The sequence below is a fragment of the Piliocolobus tephrosceles genome, chromosome 1, assembly GCF_002776525.5.
Source record: "Piliocolobus tephrosceles isolate RC106 chromosome 1, ASM277652v3, whole genome shotgun sequence".
Lineage (NCBI taxonomy): Eukaryota > Metazoa > Chordata > Mammalia > Primates > Cercopithecidae > Piliocolobus > Piliocolobus tephrosceles.
The window spans coordinates 188,479,746-188,500,479 of record NC_045434.1 but is presented as its reverse complement, the minus strand read 5'-3'; the positions used below and the strand labels follow the sequence as shown (position 1 = coordinate 188,500,479).

Here is a 20,734-nt window from a genome sequence, read left to right as displayed (position 1 = left end):
ACAATTTTGACCCATGATGGGTGCTAAAAACTGAACAAAACCTGGAAAGGAGTAAGTGATTATGTGAATTCATCTCTCCATCACAGAACAACTTCCCCAGTACAACAAAATTCTCCCTCCCTACACAAAACACCAAATCTGCTATTCAGAAACTCCAAAGGCATGCATTTCAGTGTAATCAACAAGCAAACGACTATACACGTTTATCTGCCAGTTATTGTTCGAGGGACTTTCCATGTGTTAAGCAATTGGTGAGTAACAGAATATCCATAGTAATTCTACAAAGCGAGTATTCTTTATTATCATCCCATTTTACAGACTAGGAAATCAAGTGTTATGGGCTGAATTATATGCTGCAATCCTAAACCCAAGTACCTCAGAATGTGACTGTATTTGGCGATAAGTCCTTTAAAGAGGTAGTTAAGAATAAAAAAACAACAACAGAAAAAAAGCCATTAGGGTGTATCCTAATCTAACGTGACTGGTGTCTTTTAAAGGAGCCATTAGGATGGGGACAGATATACAGGGAAGACCATGTGAGGACATAGGGAGAAGACAGCCAACTGCAAGCCAGGGAGAGAGACCTCAGAATGAAACTAACCATGCCAACATCTTGATCTTGGCCTTCTAGCCTCTAGAATGGCAAGGAAATAAAGTTCTGTTGTTTAAGCCACACAGTCTGTGGACTTCCTTATGGCAGCCTTCCCAACCAATACACCAAGGCACAGAGGAACTTGCCTAAGCCTACATTGCCAGAAAACGTGAACTCAGAATCTGAACCCAGGGACTCTGGTTCCCGAGTATATGTATTTAATGATAGGAAATGTTCTCTATGCTGTCCAATATGGTAGCCACTAGCCGTATGTGGCTCCTGAGCACGTAATATGTGGCTAATGCAAATGAGGAGTTGAGTTTTTCATTTAATTTATATTAAAATGAAATTAAAATTAAAACAACCCCATGTGGCTAGTGGCTACCATATGGACATAGCTTTATGCTATTTCTAAGTACATCACTTACGATTTCTGCAGAATTTTCTAGAAATCTCATCTGTGCGCTCTAAAAACATGCTCTATCTTTGTTCCCTATCCCTGCTGTATTCGATTTTTTTTTTTTTTTTCAGTCCTTTCTGATTTAGCCCCTGTTGCCTGGTCTCCTGCTGAGGGGGAGAGGGAACAGGAAGAGAGAGTGAGCTGGCTAACTTTCCAGAATCCTGGGGCCTGGGCAGTGCAGGGTCGTTGGCTCTGCTCTAAGCTTAGGTGTTAGCCAACCAAATGCCAAGCAGCACAAACACTGAGTGACATTTTCAGAACTATTAATATTTCATCAGAAATGATCACTTTTCCTTTAAATACACTATTTTAAAAGGTTTTCTACATTCTTAACTATAATTTTATTCGGTCGAGGCCCTCGGAATTTTCCCCAAAGGAACACATCTTCAATTTTGTAATGAAAATCAGAGGAGAATGAAGCTCAGATTTCAAAATTTAGAGTCAACATTTCCAGGAACTCAGCCCCTCTGTAAAGAGCAAGGTTGTGTATTGGGCACCTACTATATAACAGGCACTTTACATACAGTATACCATTAATTTATCCAACACATTTTTTGGGTGCTTACTATATGCCAGAAACATGATCCTCATAATTTATGAACACCATTTTACAGAAAAGGAATTCCTCTCATCCTTCTCAAATTTACCTCCTCAAAGAGGTGGGCCTGGACCACCATGGAATGTTGCCTCCCCTCTTCTCCCCAGTGCCTCACTTTGTTATTGGGTTGGTGCAAAAGCAATTGTAGTTTTTGCCATTGCAAGTGATGGCAAAAACGGCAGTTACTTTTGCACCAACCTAATAGTTATTTTCCGTCAGAGCCCCACTGCATCTGTAATTATTGCTGATTTACTCGCTTGGCTAGTTTGCATTGATCTTTCCTCACTAGTATACAGGCTCCATGAGAGCAGGGACCATGCCACTTTTGCCCACCCTTATGCTTCTTCAGTGCCCAGCAACTCATCAGGCACAAAGGAGGGGTTGCATCAGTACTGGGGGAATTATGAATGGGGATAGGAGAAGTTCAGAAAGTTCTTAGGGTGACACAGCGGGGAAGTGAGTGTCAGGATTCAACCCAGCCCTGCATTTATAGACTGCCATCTTCTTCTATTTGTGTCCATTCTTCTTTCTTCCTTCTCCACCCTCTTGCTCTTCCTTTTCAGGAGTATTATTAAAGAAACAACCCCCTGACTCTTGGGACCAGAAAGTCTCCCTCAGCGGAGGTACTGTGTCAGTGCCCAATTGAATGAAGCCGCTTCAGTGAGGGTAGGGGCCTGTTGATCAGTAAACAGCTAACTTAGGCCTTCTCCCAGCACCTCGGACCTCCTAACCCTGCTCCTGCGCACCTCCTGAAGCAGTCTCAGTACTCAAGGGCTAGATCAGGCCTAGAGTCCTGGGGTCTGAATCTCAGCTCCCCTTTTCTTAGTGGGCCTTGGACACTATCATTTATGACTTTTGAGATTCGCTTTCCTCCCATTTAGAACGATAATAAAAAGTGGTACTAATTTCACGAGCTTTAATAGGATTGAATGTGAGCGCAGCGCTTGGCACAGGGCAAGCGCCCCATAAAATGGCAGTTAGGATTAAAATCGAGGATGAGGGGGGCCCCCAGGCAGGAGCTGAGGTTTGTGTGGAGCGGTGAAGTGGGGCGGCGGCGCGTTTGGCTTTGACTTCTGATCCCCGGAAGCGCTCTGGGATCCTTTGGGCCCCACCCCCACCCACCCCACCGGGGGGTCTTGGGCTCCGAACCCAGGGCGTCCCGCGCACCGAGCCGTTGCGTTTGAAACCCACAGAAAGAATTCCCCCGCTCGACGACGGCGAGGGTGTGGGAGCCATTGGCAGGGCAAATTGGTGGCAGCCACCCGGCCCAGCCTGCCTTGCCGAGTCAGCGCGCTCTTGAGCTGCTGGGCCCTTCCCGGTGCCCACCCCAAGGCGCGGCGCGGCCGGGGCAGGGGTCTGCTGGGGGCCGGGACTGAGGGCTGTGGGCCCATCCACACACACCGCGTCCCTTCTCTCCCGGGGCGGCAGAGCAGCAGCGGGAGACCGGGAGCAGGTGGGGTAGGGCGAGAGTAAAGCAAGAACTGGGCTGGCGGCGGGGACCGGGCCGTTGGCGCTGGCTCTGCGAGGGGCTCCCTGGGAACGCCCAGGCGAGCGTTTCCTGAGGGGCCCCGCCCCCCGGGTGCCTACCATGGTGTCAGGCTGGCACCCAGTTCTCCGCGTGTCTTAGCGGGCCAGCATGGGCTGAGCCCAGGCGCCGCAAGGTGTCACGGCGGCGTCGCAAGGGGGCAGTGCCAGGGACTGTGGGGAGAGCCAGCCCTCCCCCTCCAGCTGTTCCCAGATGTCATTCTGCCCGCCCAGGCGCCTGGTTCCTGAGCTCCGGGGCATTCCACTGTTCCTAAGCTACTGGTTTTTGTTGACTTTTAAATATTTTCTTCTAAGGGAGAGGGGGAGGGCGGCAAAAGTCAGGAAAGAGCAAACAAAAGCAAATCAAAATAAGCCCTCCCCTCCCCAAAAGAAAACTGTCCTCCACCCACCCCTCCCACACAAATCGAAGGCCTCTGAACCTAACCACCTTAAGGGAGCGACAGCCAGACAGAACTGACCCACTTCTGCCAAGACCCATCCTCATCTTCCTTTCTGGTGAATGAGGAGTGGTGGTGGATGTCTTCTAGCCCTGGGTGGACAGAGGGGCTTCCAGAAAGAGCGGAGGAGGATGGCCAGTGGGAATGGGTTTCCTTCATCCTTGGCCCTGGTGGCCAAGCGCCCCTGCGCCCTGGGCCCATTCCCCAGATACATCTGGATCCACCAGAACACACCCCAAGACAGCCTAGACAAGACTTGCCATGAAATCTGGAAGAGAGTTCAAGGCCTACCTGAAGCCTCACAGCCCTGGACCTCCATGGAGCAGCTCTCTGTCCCCGTGGCTGGAACTCTAAGAGGCAATGAGCTCAGCTTTCGAGAAGAGTGAGTACCCCCTTATTCCGTTGGCAGAAAGGGAGGAGGGAGGAGATGAAGTCTGACTTTCTAGGGGAATGTTCTGGCCCACCTTTGAGGCTGCTGAAACTCTAAAGGCTGTATATTGCCCCTTTCATGGTCCTTTGTCCAAGCGTTATAGAAGAGCTGACCAAGGTTCTGATGTTTCGTGGGTGAAGAGCCAGATTAGGGCTATATTCCAGGCTGCCTCTTCACTAGCCCGCTAAGCAGACATCTCTCATCCTAAACACATGTGAATCTGAGGTCCTTGAAAAACCACGCTAGCCAAGGCTAAGGGTTATATGGCTTGTGGCTTTCCCCAGAAGCAATTAGAAGATCCTTCCCCTCTCCCACCTAAAGGCTAGGCATTCACATGGATGAGACTGATGGTTTTAAATCACATCTGGAATTCCCTAATACAGGGAGCAGCTGTCCCATTCAGCCTCCACAGAAGCTGCTGCAAGAGCACACATCAAAATATTTACTGGGAAGGCACTGACATATTCAGAGGACATAATAGAAAATTAAAGTGCGGGAAGATGGCTGTAAATAGCCTGTTTCCTGGATGGGAAATCCTGTGTCTGGGAAACACAGAGCTAAGTGTTTCTCCATCAGGGCAAAGTTGGGCAGATATTGTTGGGGATGGATATTCGAAAGGAAAGGAAGGAGCAGAGAGGAAAAAGGGACCTCATTAGGAAAAGAAAGTAAATCTGCTGTGGTTATTAATACCACTGTTGAGCACTTATTTCACATTTTGCATCTTCAAAGTGGACTGTAAACTTAATTAATGCTCCCAGAGTCCCTATGAGGCAGGTGTTAGTGTCCCCATTTTACAGATGGATTAAGTGTTAATAATTAAGAGCTAATTAAAGACTAACCGATAATTAAGTGTTGCCTGCTCCAACACATGCTACAGCTCAGTTCAGAGATGTTCTGGAGTTGGGGAGCCATTCAGGCATTTATCAGCTGCCTCAGGTTTCAGGGATGCCAAAGCAAGAGCTAAGAAGCAACGCAAAGTGTAACTGACACCCACCTCTGCACTACCTACTGTCCCTCTGTGGGCTCATTTACTTACTGCAGATGAAGGTGGAAGGTACTCTGGCTAGTCCTGCCTCCCTGCCCTGTGCTCAGCACGACATGGCTGAGACAGGAATGGCCTATCTACAGCCAAAATCCTGCTGTCAGGCCCTTCAGTGGCACTGAGCCCTTCTCCCCTGCTCATTGCCATCTGCTCCGGGACAGGGCCTTGGCAGGAGGGCCCATGGGGCTGTGCTCAGCTCTCAGTGGCCAAGGAGCTGATTGTCCACTTCGTGGACCAAGGGTCAGTAGCAATTTCCAGTAGATGGCACCCTCTTTGCCAGGTCACACGGAGTTAATGGAGACAGACTCTACTTCCAGTCTGCACTTGGCTGAAAATTGAACTGGTGCACCTTTGGCCAGCTGCTTAACTCCATTTGGCCTTTATTTCCTCATTTGCAAATTGAGGATGATATGCACTGCCTTGTCCACCTCAGAGTTGATAATGAGGATCCGATGTGATGGGAGACAGGGAAATGAAAGATGCATTATACAAATCAGGCTGCCCTTAACATGTACTTCTTCAGGTTGAGATTTGTTGTTGTTGTTGTTGTTGATAGCTTCAATCTGGGGTTTCACACTATGCTCCATATACCTCAAGGTGCTTCAGGGGTACCATGGAGTCAAGTGGGCTGGTTGCTGGGCCTCAAAATCCATTTCAGCCAGAGCTGTTTAGCTTTTATCAGTTTTACTTACTGGAGTTCTGAGAAGGGCTGGATTTGAAAAATATGTTTCTGCTATTGAGAAAAGAGATAGGAAACCACTGACTTAGATGAATAAACGATATCCTAATTGTCAACAAAATAGAACACAATCAGCTATTCTTAAAATAAAGGCGGTGTGCTGGTGGAGTCAGAAAACTCTGGTTTCAGATTCCATTTTAGCCCCATGACATTTGAAGAATTTGTTACGGTTTAATTTATCTAAACTTTGGTTTCCTCATCTGCCAAATGAAGATTAATACTACACATTTTGTAGGGTTGTTGGAATGATTAAATGGGATATTTAAACATCTATGGTAATAATTCAGATTTGTAAAAATTCCCTGCAATTCAGATGTGATCATTTCTTTAAGCTCTACAATTATTGTATGAGGTAGGTACTCTTTTGAACTTTCCATCTCTTTTTACTTTTTATTATGCAGATTTTCAAACACGTAGAATAATATGGTGAATATCTATGTGTCTATCACTGAGTTTTGATAATTATCACATTGTGCCATTGTGGTTTCAATTGCTGCCTCCACCCCTCCATTTGTAAGTGAAATTCCTTTTACAGATAATGTGGTTGAGGTTTGGAGGGTTTAATTTCTTTGCCCAAGGTCCCACAGTTAGGAAGTGGTAGAGTTTCAGAAATGAAACCCAAGACCACCTTGGCCCTGAGGCAATAATGTCGGCTGTCCTCTCTTAGAATCTGAGGCATCTCTGAATAGTCAAAATATTTGGGAGTCCCATGTTCTGAATGATCACACACAGAGTGAAAAGCCAGAAAGCTGTTCTTATTGTTTCTAGAATGCCTTCTGGTGCACAAGACATCTCTCAGCTAGTCTTTCTGCTGCTTAATTTGTAGACCCGGTTTTGGTGGTGTTTTCTTTTATTGGGGTAGATAGGTAAGTGCATTCTAGAACTCTTTTTGGCCAGAATTTGTTTTTCTTGACTCTGTACCTATATATCATAGGAACCCAGATATTTCAAATTTGAAAGAGATTTTTGAGGTCATCTTCTGTTGATTGAATCCCCTCCTTAGTGTCTCTGCCAAATGGTGCGCTTGTACCACTTGTACAGTTTCTCAGATGGGAAGCTTACCATTTCCCTTTGCTGCCCCTTCCCTTGCTATGAACCCCCTCAAAATACCATTTGCTTTCTATCACTGAAATATGTCTCTATCAAACTAATTCCCATTGATCTGGATTCTGCCCTTAGTACTCCAAGCCAAAGCTATTTCCTTTTTCTTTCAATACCCCTTTAGACAGTGAAAGACAGCAAGACAGCAAGAACATTCCTTCCAGAATGTTTTTGTCTCTATAAGCTAATCACCTCTGGTTTTCTATGTTTCTCCCCACGTGCCAACTTGGTTAGTTTCCTGTCCACACAGTTGGTCCTTGTGGCAGTGTAACTTTGAAAGTCAAGTACAGTAATCTGGGGTGATCCAATCCATGTAGATTGGATCCTCCCTGTCTGCATTCCGGTTCCTGTTAACAACGGCCAATACTACACTCTTTTTCCCCAAGCCGACTTTCACTCTATGGACACATTTTGAATGTACTAATTCATTCACTCAATTATTGAGTTAACAAATATTTGTTAAACATCTACTATATGCTAGAACTGTGTGAAAAACTAGGGGGAATGGAGCTGTGAACTCCATTAATCTCTGTCTTCCTAGAGCTCACATTCCAGTACAGGAGAAAAAAGAAGCATGTAAATACAAAAACTGATAACTTCGGAATGTGAAGAGAATGGTATTCCAGGTGGAGGAAACCCATAAGAAACACATAAAAATAAACAAGATAATTTCGGTGACAAGTGTGATGATGGAAATAAAGCAGAGTGAAGTGATAGGAAGAGCTCCTTTAGGCCAGGTGTCAAGGAAGGCTTCTCTGAGGAGATGTGATTATCAGGGCTGAGACCTGGGTTCTAAGAAGGAGCCAGTCAAAGGAAATTCTGGGAAGAATGTCTGGACAAAATGAAGAGCAATGGTCAGGCGTGGTGGCTAAGGCCTGCAATTCCAACACTTTGGGAGGCTGAGGTGGGCAGAACGCTTGAGACCAGGAATTCGAGACCAGCCTGGGCAATGTGGCGAGACCTCATCTCTACAAAAAATACAAAAATTAGCTGGGCATGGTGGCACACACCTGTAGTTCTAGCTACTCAGGAGGGTGAGGCAGGAGGAACACTTGAGCTCAGGGAGGTCAAGGCTGCAATGAGCCAAGATTGCACTACTGCACTCCAGCCTGAGTGACAGAGTGAGACCCTGTCTCAAAACAAAGACAAAAGGATGAGCAAATGCAAAGACTGTGAGGTGGGAGTGAGCCTAGAGAGGGACGGTGAGACTAGAGAGTCAGGAGGGGTGGGGACATGGCCTCGGTATAAGTATAACAGAGACAGGCAGGCAAGGCCTCGGGAGGCCTGGAGGATCACTGCAGGGAGTTTGGATTTTATTCCACATGTTATGGAACACTTTTGCAGGTTTTTAGGAAGGGGTGTAACAAGAACATATTCACTAACGTTTGAATCTCTGTCCAACTTCTGTGTGGAGACGGTTTGTAAGTATGTGGGAGACGAAGTGGGAGGCCTCTGGGAAGATACTGTCAGAGTCCAGGGGAGGCCTAATGGTGGCAGTGGCTGGGTAGGAGTGACTGCAGTAGGGATGGAAAAAGTGGAGGATTCAATATGTGTCAATGTGTGTTTTAAGATGAGCCAATGGACCTACTAAGGATTTGGGTACACAAACAGAGACATTGAGGCTCACGCTCTGTTTCATGCACTAGTTCACTTGACAAACAAGGACGGCGGCATGCATCAGTATCAATGTGACTGGGATGTTGAGACCCAACACTGGGAAACTCAAGGTGGAGAGTGTAGGGCTTCAGTGGAAAGGATTCAGACCTGTGGCCCATGGGGTCTCTGAAATCATTCCCCAAATGCTGAGAGATGTGAGGATGTCTTTCAGGCAAAAGGATGTACAGAAGCTTTCCTCAGATTTTCAAAGAGGTATTGACCCCTCCAAGAGGAGAAAACACTTTGGAGTATTAGACTCCAAAGATCTCCAGAGCTAGTTTTTAGTCTAAGACATCAGCCTGAGTTCCATGTCTGAGTCTTGTCTTTATTACTCCCATCACCAAGTTTCAAGCTTTTAAAATAATAATGACAATAAAAGAGGCTATGTATTCCAAGCTTGAGCCCCTGGTTGGACAGTGTGCCATTTACAAAGGTGGGGAAAAAATGGGGAGCGACAGGTTTTGGGGGAGAAATCAATAGTTCTGTCTAGTGCTGATTTAACTCCAAAATCTAATTAGTCTTAAGTTTGGGCTTAGAGAATTGTGGCAAGCCACTTATTCAAGGATTACTTATTCATTCATTCCCCTAATCTCTAAAACTTCAAAGCCTCAGAATGAGGTCTTTGGATTTGCTGTTGACTCCATTGCCCTAACTACAGAATGACATTTGTTCATTCTTCATTCATGAATTCATTCAACAAACGCAATTGCCTTCTCAGTACCAGGCCATATGATGGGTCCCAGGGATGCAGAGATAAGTAGAACAGAAGCCCTTTCCTCAAAGAGCTCCCAGTCTAGTGGGTCGGATGAACACAGATACATCTGACGACAATGACATTCAACAAATATTGCGGGGTGTGGTGGCTCATGCCTGTAATCCCAGCACTTTGGGAGGCCGATGTGGGTGGATTACTTGAGGTCAGGAGTTTGAGACCAGCCTAGCCAACATGGTAAAACCCTGTCTTTACTAAAAATACAAAAATTAGCTGGGTATGTTGGCAGGTGCCTGTAATCCCAGCTACTCAGGAGGCTAAGACAGGAGAATTGATTGAACCCAGGAGGCGGAGGTTGAAGTGAGCCGAGATCGTGCCATTGCACTCCAGTCTCGGTAACAAGAACAAAACTCCGTCTCACACACACACACAAAAAAATTAGTATTCACCTATTACTGAAATGTTTGAAAAAAAAAATACAATGGTGGAAAAGCTGGGGACAGTCACTGACCTCCTTTATGAATCTTCAACATCTTGCAAAAGGCAGATCACAACACATATAGTAAGTGTTCTGATGATGAATTGCCAGTGCCATGGAAGCACACTGAGACGCACATGACTGAACATGGTACTTGACCACTGGACCGGGCTTGGTACTTAAGGAAGTCTTCCTCTCAGGGAAGCAAGCTGAAGCAGCAACAGATGAGACCCCTGCACTGTGTGATGAAAGATGCGAGTATAATCTCCTGGGAGCAGGAATGTCATGATTAATAACTGCAAAGGTTTCCATAGTTGTGTCTCTTAGCTAGGTCTTGAGAAGAGAGAAAGAACCTCCTACAAGAAACAGCCCAGCAGCAGGTGCAGGGAAAGATGAGAAGTTCCATGGGAGCGAAGTGTAGCATGTGTTAGTGACCAGGGAAAGGTGGCTTGAGCTTGCTGGGTGTGGTTGGCTTCCCTGGATGCTTCCAGGCCCTCTGTCAGCACCCAAGACTTTCCCACTTACCCATCATAACAAACCTGGTCTGCAGAGTGGAAAGGCTTTGGTGGGCATTATTCCAAGGCAGACTCAGGTAGGGAGATAAATCTACTGAAATAAAAGAAATCTGTTTAAGCATTTTTTAAAAAATAGAAGTGGTTTATTGATTGGCAGCTTTCTGGGGCTATTTGTTGCAAGAAGGAAGAAGGCTTTTTTGCACTTATTTTGGTAAACTTTCACTGTTGGCTTCCATTGGCCAGTTCTCCATGCTGGTGAGCAAGTGATATTTGGGAACCTACTGGGCTTCCTTGCTTGAATTGCTCTCCCAACAAACAACTATTTGTGCTACTGTTATTTAAACAATTGGATGAACCCGACTTCTCTGGAAAAGTTGCTTGGAATACATAGCCCTTTTTTTTTTTTTTTTTTTTTTTTGGCATTATTCTTTAAAAAGCTTGAAACCTGGTGATGGGAGTGATAAAGACAAGACTCAGACATGAAAACTCAGGCTGGTGTCTCAGACTAGAAGCCAGCTCTGAAGATCTTTGGAGTCTAATCCTGGCTAGTGTTTTCTCCTCTTGGAGGGGTCAATACCTCTTTGAAAATCTGAAAAAAGCTTCTGTGCAGCCTTTTGTCTGAAACACATCCTCACATCTCTCAGTATTTGGGAATGATTTCAGAGACCCCGTGGGCCACAAGCTGGAACCCTTTGCTCTGAGACCCAACCCTTAAGCAAGTGTCTCCCTCTTTCCTTATTTTATTTTATTTTTTAATTTATTTTTATTTTCTAGATGGAGTCTTGCTCTATTACCCAGGCTGGAGTGCAGTGGCGTGATCTTGGCTCACTGCAACCTCCATCTCCCAGGTTCAAGCAATTCTCCTGCCTCAGCCTCCCAAGTAGCTAGGATTACAGGCATGCATCTCCATGTCCGGCTAATTTTTGTATTTTTAGTAGAGACAGGGTTTCACCATATTCATCAGGCTGGTCTCGGACTCCTGATCTCTGGGGATCCATCTGCCTTGGCCTCTCAAAATGCTGGGATACAGGCGTGAGCCACTGCACCCAGCCTTTCCCTCTCTTGAGCTTCCCAATGCTGGGTCTCAGCACCCTAGTCCCATTGACACTGATGCACCCCCGTTCTTGTTTGTCAAGTGAACTAGTGCTAGCAGACACTGGCCCTTCCCTCCTCCAGCCTGCCACATGTCGTAGCAGTCCCCCTTCACGATGGCCTTTGACGCCTTCCCTCCCTGCTCGTCTCTTCCTCTGCCACCCTCACCACATCTCTTCTCACTGCATTTGGTGCCTTTCCTTCCAGGATGCCCTCCACCCTTCGTCAATTTCATCTTCTGAAGGTCAGCAGCACTGCTCAGATATCTCTCATGGCTCCCCCTGTCCTCTGGCCCCTTGGGCCTGGTTTTTAGGGGTCTCTGTAGTGGCCCTGCCTCCATCTCTAGATGCATGTCTTGCTGGTCTCCTGCACTTGCTCTATAAACCAACAGGCGCTACCAGCAGGTGCATGTCACCTTGCCTTTGCTCATGTTATTCCTCTACCAGGAATGTTCTCCCATATCTCTGTCTATCTAAATCTTAGCCGTCCTTAAGGACCTAGAATAAGTGTGTTGTCCTCTGAATTATTTGTTGCTCACATCATTCAATATTTTTCTTTCTCTTTTTTCAATGGTCCTCTTTTTAATTGAAATAAACAACTATATTCCACCTCTTTCCTAAGTGATTTAAGGTGGCCCAGATAACAAAAAATAAGGAGACAGGTGGATTAGAGTTACAGCACCCTTTCTAGGTGTAACCAAGTTCCCCAAACTTTCTGTGCCCTATTTTTCTCATCTGAAAAACTGGGAAAAGTCAGAACAACTATTTCAAGGGATTACCATGGAAGCAAATGAAATGATATATATAAAGCTCACACAGCACTGGGAATAAGAGAAGGACTTGATGTTCATCATCATCATCACCATTCCACCGTCATCAATGTCATTATCATGGATAAAATGACAGGACACGATTGATATGAGACAAGGAGATTTATATGCCAGGAAACTTAGGCTGAAGGGAAACTACTCAACTGATGACAGCATCTGGTTTGAGATTCTTGGCAGCCAGGGCATAAAGGGAGATCATAGCATTCGGTTTTCAGAACTCATGTTGTATTCTAGGAGAAAGCAGAAGGGATCATCATGAAAGACAAATGCTTCCTTAGCACTGAGAACAACATGGGATGGATGTTTTGAGGATGATAGAATGGAGGAGTCAGTTTAAAATCTGCTCTCTTCTTGACCATTGGCCAGAGGGAAGGACACAGCCCCTTACTCGGGGCTATCAGCCCAGTTCCAGTGTGGGATTCTGACGAGGTGGTCGGCACCTGGCACATATCGTGTGCTGCCTCGTGGCAACAATTTCTCTTCTGCTACTGCACTATGGGCTTCTTAAGGGCAAGGTCTGTGTCTTACTCATCTTTGTCTCCCCAGTGCCCAGCTGAGTTCCTGGCACTTGGTGGCTATGCAGTGGGTATGAATAAATAAGGAAGGGAATGGTAAATGAGCCATAAAACTGCCACCACCCAGAGGTAGCCAGGATCCAAGCAAGGGGTCATGGTTATCAGAGGAAGCACAGAATATCAATAACTCAAGACATCGCAGGTTTTTTCTCCTTCTGTCTTAGTCTGCAGAAAACAGAACTAATATTTTCTTGAGCACCTTGTATGTGCCAGGCTCTACATTTTAATTTTCCTCTTTTTTTACTTTCTTAGCAACCCTTCCCAGTAAATGGTTAATATTACTCCCATTTTATAGATGAGAAAGGTGAGGCTCAGAGAGGTTAAGCAACTTGCCCAGGGTCATCGAACCCAGAGGAAGCAGAGCAGGGATAAGAGTCTGATGTGGCTTCAAGGCTTGAGTTCTACCCGGAACCTTGGGCCCTTCTGAATAGCCCTTCCATGTCTGCTTAGCACCAGGAGCCATGAGTGGTGAAGAAAGATGAATCATGATTAACGTCCCACTTCCCGTGTTCCCCTTTGTAATTTAATTTTATGGTTTCAGGAGCTGTGTCGCAGGTTGTGGGAGCCTGCAGAGATGGGCCACCAGTGGTTTGGTTTAATCCCCTTCTTAATATCTTTGTTGCAACGTTATTTCCAATTCAGCTCCCAAGCCACAATAAAAAAAAACAAAACACCTCTTCCTTAGGGTAAGCCTTCCCTTATTAAACAGATTCAAATGAAAAGTTTTAAAGATAATTTGAACAATAAGAATCACTCTGTAGCTCCCAGTCGAAGTTCCTTTATTGCTGTATTTATTCCCTGGTATTTCCTGTCTCATTCCCCAGTTCACTGAATCCCCCCACCCTGCCAACCAACACTTCTAGTTCTTGCCCAACTCACCCGGTCCCTGGAGGGAGAATCAGGTGGAGGACATTGTGGGGAGCAGGGTCTCTCACTTCCACCTGACAATATGCCTTCTACGGCTGTCTCACCTGCCCTAATGAGCAGGAAATTATTGCAAAGCATCTAGAGGGAAATTCTCACCGGGTGGGTGTCAGCAAGTGCACGATTGCATTAAAACCAGGGTGGAGAAGTGATATGCGAGACTGGGGGGAAAATGGGGATGCCACAAGTGGAGGAAGAATACTTGCTCAAAATGCAGATACCTGGGCCCCATTCTAGATCAGTTGAATTGCTGTTTCTCCAAGGGTGCTCAGGAATCTGTATTTGAAACCAGCACTACAGGTGACTCATGCATGTGTATGAAAGGTTCTCTGATACTTTGGAAGGGGGTCAAAGATGACGAAACCTTAGTCTGGCACATCTTTGAGAAGGAGGTGTTTCAGAGAAAAGTGTGGAAGGAAGGAAGGAGACTGACCTTTATTGAGTTCTAAGTGTATGCCAGGGACATTTTAAAAAAGTTGAATCTACTATGTGCGAAGACCTTTGGTAAGAAATTAGATGAAATAAAGTCCAGGCTTGGCATTAAGGGAGCTGAGAGATTTCACAGTGTTGCCTCCTTTAACTTTGGGTATCACCATCCCCACTTTGCAGATGAAGAGACCGAGGTCTCCGTGATTTCCCCAATTTTATACCTTTAGTAACCCAGGCTCCTGGCTGTGAATCAGGGCCAGCGGGACTCCAAAGCCTGCAGCCAGGCTTGGCTCTCCCACACCACGCTGTCTCAGTCAGAGCTGCTAACATTTGCATAGCGCTCGTTACAATTTACCGAGTGCTTTCACATTCATCATCTCACTTAATCCTCACTGCGGCCTGGAGGGTGGAAGAGGGCTGGGGGTGGGGAGGCCAAAGCTTTCTCCAGCCCTCAGCTCAGTCCCCTGCCTCCTATCAGGAAAGTCCCAGGAGACAGAGCTTAAGGAGTTTCCATGTACCTTTGGGACATGGGTTCACAAGCCCTGGCACAGCAACTGAATGAATCTGCAGTGTCTCTCAATTGTTCCTTACCCCTAAGCTGAAAGAAGTCAGCCTAGACCCGCCAGATAGTGAGAGAGGTAGAATCTACCTTCCTTCCCTGTTTTCTTTCCTTCCCGCTGGTTTTCCAAGCAGGAAGGCTATGGTGATTTGTGTGTTTGTGTGTGTATGTGCATGGGTGTGGTGTGTATGTGTACGTGGGTGTGTGCATAGGTGTGCATGTGTATGCATGGATATGTGTGTGTGTATGAGTGTGTGTCCATGCGTGCAGGACGTGTGCGGATGGATGTGTGTGCATGACTGTTTGTGTGTACATGTGTACGTGTGTATATATGTGCATGGGTGTTTGTACATGGCTGTGGTATATTTGTGTGCATGGCTGTGATATGTGGGCATGGCTGCAGTACGTGTGTGCATGTGTGAATGGGTGTACGTGTGCATAGTGTGTGTGCATGACTGGTGCGTGGTGCATGGGTGTATATGTGCCTGAGTGTGTGTGTGCATGTGTGTGTGTTTGTGTGTGTGTGTGTGGCTATGGTGTGTATGTGGGGAGAGGGCACCTGGGTAATTCAGTGAATCCTGGATCTGGAGGAGAAGGAAAATGAAGGAAGACACAGGCAGCTTGGCAGAAGTGGCCACCTCCCTTACCTTCACACTGGGCAGGAGCCACACTGGGTGCTGTGACATGCACCAGAGAAATAGGTCTCTGTCAGAGAACATGGGTCTCTGATCCCTATGCAGACAGGTAGACTCAGAAGTGCCCGCCGGCCTTGGCCTGAGCCAGGGTGGAGCTCCACTGGGGAAGATGCTAGGTTGAACGTCAGAGCCACTGCTTACAGGATAAGGGGGCACTCCTAGCCTGGGACCTTTGGTGCCCTCCCCATGCTGGACCCCTGCCTATCCACTGAGTTCTGCCTTCTGCTGCCTCATCCTCCTGGCTCTTGGCTGGCTCCTGGCTGGCTCCTGGCCTCTGGCCCTGCCTGAAACTGAGGCTCAGAGAAGGGAAGTGAATTGTAGAAGGTCACCCTTCAGAAAGGACAGAGTTGGGCTTTGAATCCAGGTCTCCTGACTGCAAAGCCCTTGCTCTTTCTTCTTCTTCCACTGTTAGGGGAAGTGGAGGGCAGGGGTAAGAGGGGAGATTTGGAAGTCACGTGGGCCTGGGGCCCAATGCCACCCTAACACTTGTTCTCTAGGGTCAACTTGAATACATCATTTAACCTTCCTGAGCCTCAATTTCCTCTTTCTCAATTGGGAAGGAAGATGCTCTGTATCCCTCATGGTTGTGGTGGGGACAAGTGCCACCTGTAAAGCCCAGTACCTAGCAAACTCCTCCGAAATACTGGTTCAGGCCCCAGTCCCCTCCTGTCACTCCTCTAGATTGTCTTGGGAGAAATAACTCTCACCCATAGAAACCAGAGCCTGACATCTCCCTGCCTAAATCTCTCCAGTGGTTTCCCTGTACCTTTAGAACAAAATTCCTTAGCATCACCTCCAAGGCCTGGCAGATTCTAACTCCTGCTTTACCTCTAACTTCTCCCCTCCACCTCCATTCATGTGGCCCACCCACTTGAACATCATTCCCAACGATGCACCAAGCTCTTTCCCTCCTTACAGTCTTTGCACATGCTGTTCCCTGTGTCTGACAAGCTCTTCTTTGCATTCGTTATCTGGCTAAGTCCTTATTCTCCCTTAGGCCGCAACTTAAAAGACAAATGTGTAAAGAAGCCTATTCTGCTCTCCTAACTTAGGTACCTATTACTAGTATTCTCACACACAGCATTTCACTGTTGGTTTTCAGAGCAACATAGCTAGTGGTTAAGAGAGCAGCGTCAGAGCAAGATTGCCTCAGACCACTGGCTTTGTCCCTTAGTAAGTCTGTGACCACAGGAAAATTACTTAACTTCTCTGTCCCTTGGCTTCTTCATTTTGAAAATTGAGATGACTGTACCTATCTGTGACAGGAAGCTTTTGATATATAACAAACCACCCCAAAGCTCAGTGGTTGAAAACTATTACTTATTTAGCTCTCATTTCTATAGTTTGGCAATTTGGGTTGGGTTCAGCTGGGGGGTTCTTCCGCTGTGGGCTGGGCTTGGCTGAACTTGGCTCATGCTCACTCATGCGTCTGCACTTAGTTAGGTCTGGGTTGGCTGATGCAACTTGGAGTTTTGCTCTGTGTGATGTGTTAGCCTGGGCTCGTTCACATGGAGGTTGCAAGTCCCAAGAGAAATAAGAATCTAAGCCCTAATTCCCAAACACTTTTCAGGTATCTATGTCTTACAAATTAGGATGAGAGGGAACTACCAAAGAGTAAGCATACAGGAGGTTGTGATAAAATGGGGGCCATTACTATAATTAGTCTACCACACTACCCCACTGGGGCTGTTGGGGGGAATAAAATGAGAGTTTTCCTTGTAAAGTGCTTAGCACAGTGCCTGGCTTGTTAGTTAGTACTAAATAAATAATTAACCCTTCTTATTATTTTGTGAAATAGGACTTGAGGCTTTGACATATTAGGTAGCTTCCTTTAGGACAGCACTCCTCCCCACCCCCATTAAACGGTGGGGATTTGAATCTAGTTTCCACTTCCCTCCAGGGACTGACCTCTTAACTAGTATGCTGTGCTGCTCCACCCACATAGACACATAATGGCAGAAACTCACCCAAAGCCATGAGGTTAGTCTGCAGATGGACCACAATTCAAGCCCAGGTCTGTGCCTGACCCCAGAGTCTGCCACTTCACTCTAATCAGTCAAGTTGCCTTGGGTACTGTGTTTGTTATTGGTCTAAAATTTCATAGCTGGAAGAAAATATTTGTTTTGGTATCCTCCTCCAGCAGTAACAATTTTCTACTTGCATTTTTCTGTTGTTTGGCTCAGATGAATAGCAGTTTTCATCTTTGCTCTGTGTTATCATGTACACAGAACTGCTGTTGAGGAGCTAACAGCATGCTTGCTTAGTCATTATTCTGGGAAGGGGTGCCAACCAGTCAATAGCCTTCATTTCTGTATAACTCTGTACACTGCAAATGCAGAAATAATGCACAGCACCCGAATATGGAGCTACCATTGGACAACTATCATTTCTGGAGGTGGGCAAAGCAGAGGTGGCACCACGTGGAGCTAGAGCCGCAGAACTGATTCTGACTTGCTTTCTTTGTCAGGAGCCCAGGAGCTGGGTTAACCTACCTGAATGATTCACTGTGATAGTGTCTGTGATAGATTTGGTGGCTTTTACCAACCCCAAAGAGAAAGCAAACAGCACGGGAGAGATGCCAGGACTAGCAAAAACTTGGGGGGAAAAAGGTAGATTGCAGGGAATGGGGGTGAGCAGGTCTAACTATGAACCCAGCAAAGCGGTGGGGTGCCCACAAAATCTTTCTGTGAGCCCCAAGGTGATTACTCAAGGTCAATGCGGGTTCTATGTGGGGTCTGCCATGGGACCGCCTTGCGGAGTTTGGGAGGTCTTAGGACCAGGTCAAACAGGATGGTTAGTGCCATCTGATCAGTTCACAGGGATGCCAGGCCAGAGATGGGATGTGAGATGGAAGGCCAGCAAATGGAACCAAAGCCAGATAGGTTACAATCAGCTCTTAGAGGTCTTGGCATGGGTAAAGGCAAGTGAGCTAGTTCAGTCCTTTGTTCAACAAATCCCGACTGAGCTGGAGTTATGTACCAAACACTATTCTAGGTTTGGAGGCCTCTGTGGTGAACAAGATAAAGTCCCTGCCCTTGTGGAGTAAAGACACAAAAAGGATACTATTAAAATAGATGATGGTAATCAATGCTGTGAAGAAAATAAACATTGACGGAGTAAGGCTGGGGAGGGACCCTTTCAAATAACAGTCTACTAGCTGTTTTGAGACTGTGACACTGTCTCAAAGGCTACTTTGAGACTGTGACACCGGAACTGAGGCCTGAATGATGAGGAGGAGCTAGTCAAGGGATACTTGGGGGTTGCAGGGAGAAGCATTCCAAAGGAAGTGCAAAGGCCCTCGGGCTGGACTGAACTTAGTATTTCAAGGTGTAGATAAAAGCCCAACATGGCTGGAAGAGGGAGGAGATGTGGCCAATTTGTGTAGTGCTCTGGGCATCATAAAGGAGTTTGTATTTTATCCTGTGTGTAACGAGAATCCACAGGAGGATTTTCAGCAGGGGAATGGTTTGATCTGAGTTCTGAGAATGTCCTAGCTCTGTAGGCACGCAGTTTTCTAGAATAAATAAGAACAAGCAGATCTTGTTTTCTTGAAGTGGAGGGGCGTGGTGGGAGGAGACCCTGAATCAGGGACTTTGAACTATATGGCGAATCTCGATGGCAGCAAAGGGTTTGATAAAGGCTCTTGGGAGGGAATGGAGATGGTATGACAGTGATGGGCTTGATTTATTCCCCCAAAATGTTGATCCAGGATTATTGTCAGACTGGGAGGAGACTCTCCGGTAGTGTCCCTGAGGCTCTGCCCCAGACTCTCTCCTGTTCAACATTTCTATTTGTAAATTGGCGGAAGACTCAGAAGATGTGCTCATCAGACATGCAGCTGACATGGAGCTGTCAGGGACAGCTAATGCCACGGATGACAGGCTCAAGATTCACTGTGATGATCCTCCACAGGCTGGAGTGATGGGACGAAACCAGCAATATTCCTGATTCCATTCAGATTGGGGAAGAAAGCCTGGCCAGGGATCAGGGAGACCTTCTTGGATAACAATCTCCTGAAAGGAAGCCCAGGCTAGGGGTAGGGAGGAATTAGTGGAGGCAGCTGGACCCAGCCAAGTCCCTACATCAGTTTCTTGCCTCCTAGTGGCAAGGCTCTTAGCCTTTCAGGGTCATTCTTCCCATCTGTAAAGTGGGGATGATTCTGGCTACTGCCTAGGCATGTGGGGAGGATTAAATATAAACACATATGTGGATGACTGGCTTCCTGTCTGGCCCATAGTAGGCTCACGACAAATGCAAGGGAAATATGAATTTGTAGAGGTTGGCAAGAGAATGAATATCCTACGGCAACCTTTCAAGGGCACCTGGCAGGGCTGACAGCCGGGGTGGGCCCCTATGTTCTCGGCACACCAATGCCAGCTTTCTAAGAGTCTCACTGGTTCCTGCGGTATGTAGAGGAGAATGGCCTGGAGGGTCAGGTCTGGAAGCCATATCCCTTGAAAGCCACTGTGAGTTCAGAATGGAGAGAAGAAAGTGGTTGCAGCTGCGGTTGGAGGGGGGAACATGAATGTTTCCTTAAACACCACAAAGGCTGCAGTGTGGGAACGAATGAGGAAGATGCTTTCTTCGTTGCTCTGGATGCCTATGAGGAGAAGTTGTGCAGAGGCACATATGGATGCATCATAACTAAGATCTAAACATTGATAATTACATTATAATAATTATGCTATGAGCATTTCTCGAGGGCCCACTATGTACCTGGCTTGTGCTAAGTGTTTCGTACAACTTATAGAATGCTCACAGTCTAACCTTGACAGATGAGGAATACAAGGTGTAGAAGGCAGCTCTTGAGAGGCAGAGCAGGGATTCACACTCAGCCCCTGCTAGTTCCTGTCTGCTAGCCTGGCTTCAGGTTGGGGAGGGCAGGAGTGATCTCCCAGGTGCTGAGAAGGGACTATCATGGGGGGTTTTTTGGTACAGGGATCTCAGGGCCCTGTGGGGCTTCTAGAAGTTACTTTGAGTATGTATGTGTAATATTTGTATACAATAAAGCAGAAAGCAAATACAGACAAATAGAATGACTAGTGTGTTACAACCCTATGTAACCATTACCCGGCTTTAGCAATGAGCAACATATGGCCAATCTTGTTTCATCTATTACTTTTTCCTCCTTCTACTGGATTAATTTTAAAGGCAGTCTCAGGCATCATTTTCGCTGTAAATAGTATGTATTTCTAAGAGATAAGGACTCTTTGTTGTTGTTAGGTATAACCACAATATCATTATCACAATTTTAAAAAATTAACATAATTGTACTGTGTCTTTCTAATTCAGTGAAGCTATTGATGTATGGCTTGCTTTGCAAAGT

General features: G+C 46.4%; 1 protein-coding gene across 2 annotated transcripts in view; it reads left to right on the top strand.

Moving 5' to 3' along the window:
- Window positions 1–20,734, top strand: part of C1H1orf94 (chromosome 1 C1orf94 homolog) — a 52,350-nt gene that overhangs the window by 7,162 nt on the left and 24,454 nt on the right. Inside the window, exon 1 of one of the 2 annotated variants that reach the window (XM_023232321.2) lies at window positions 3,575–4,014. The exons of the other annotated variant lie outside the window; for it this stretch is intronic. Coding sequence (XP_023088089.2) covers window positions 3,695–4,014 — 320 coding nt within the window. The 5' untranslated portion in view covers window positions 3,575–3,694. Of the gene's footprint in view, window positions 1–3,574; window positions 4,015–20,734 lie in introns of those variants that run through there. 2 annotated transcript variants of the gene reach the window in all.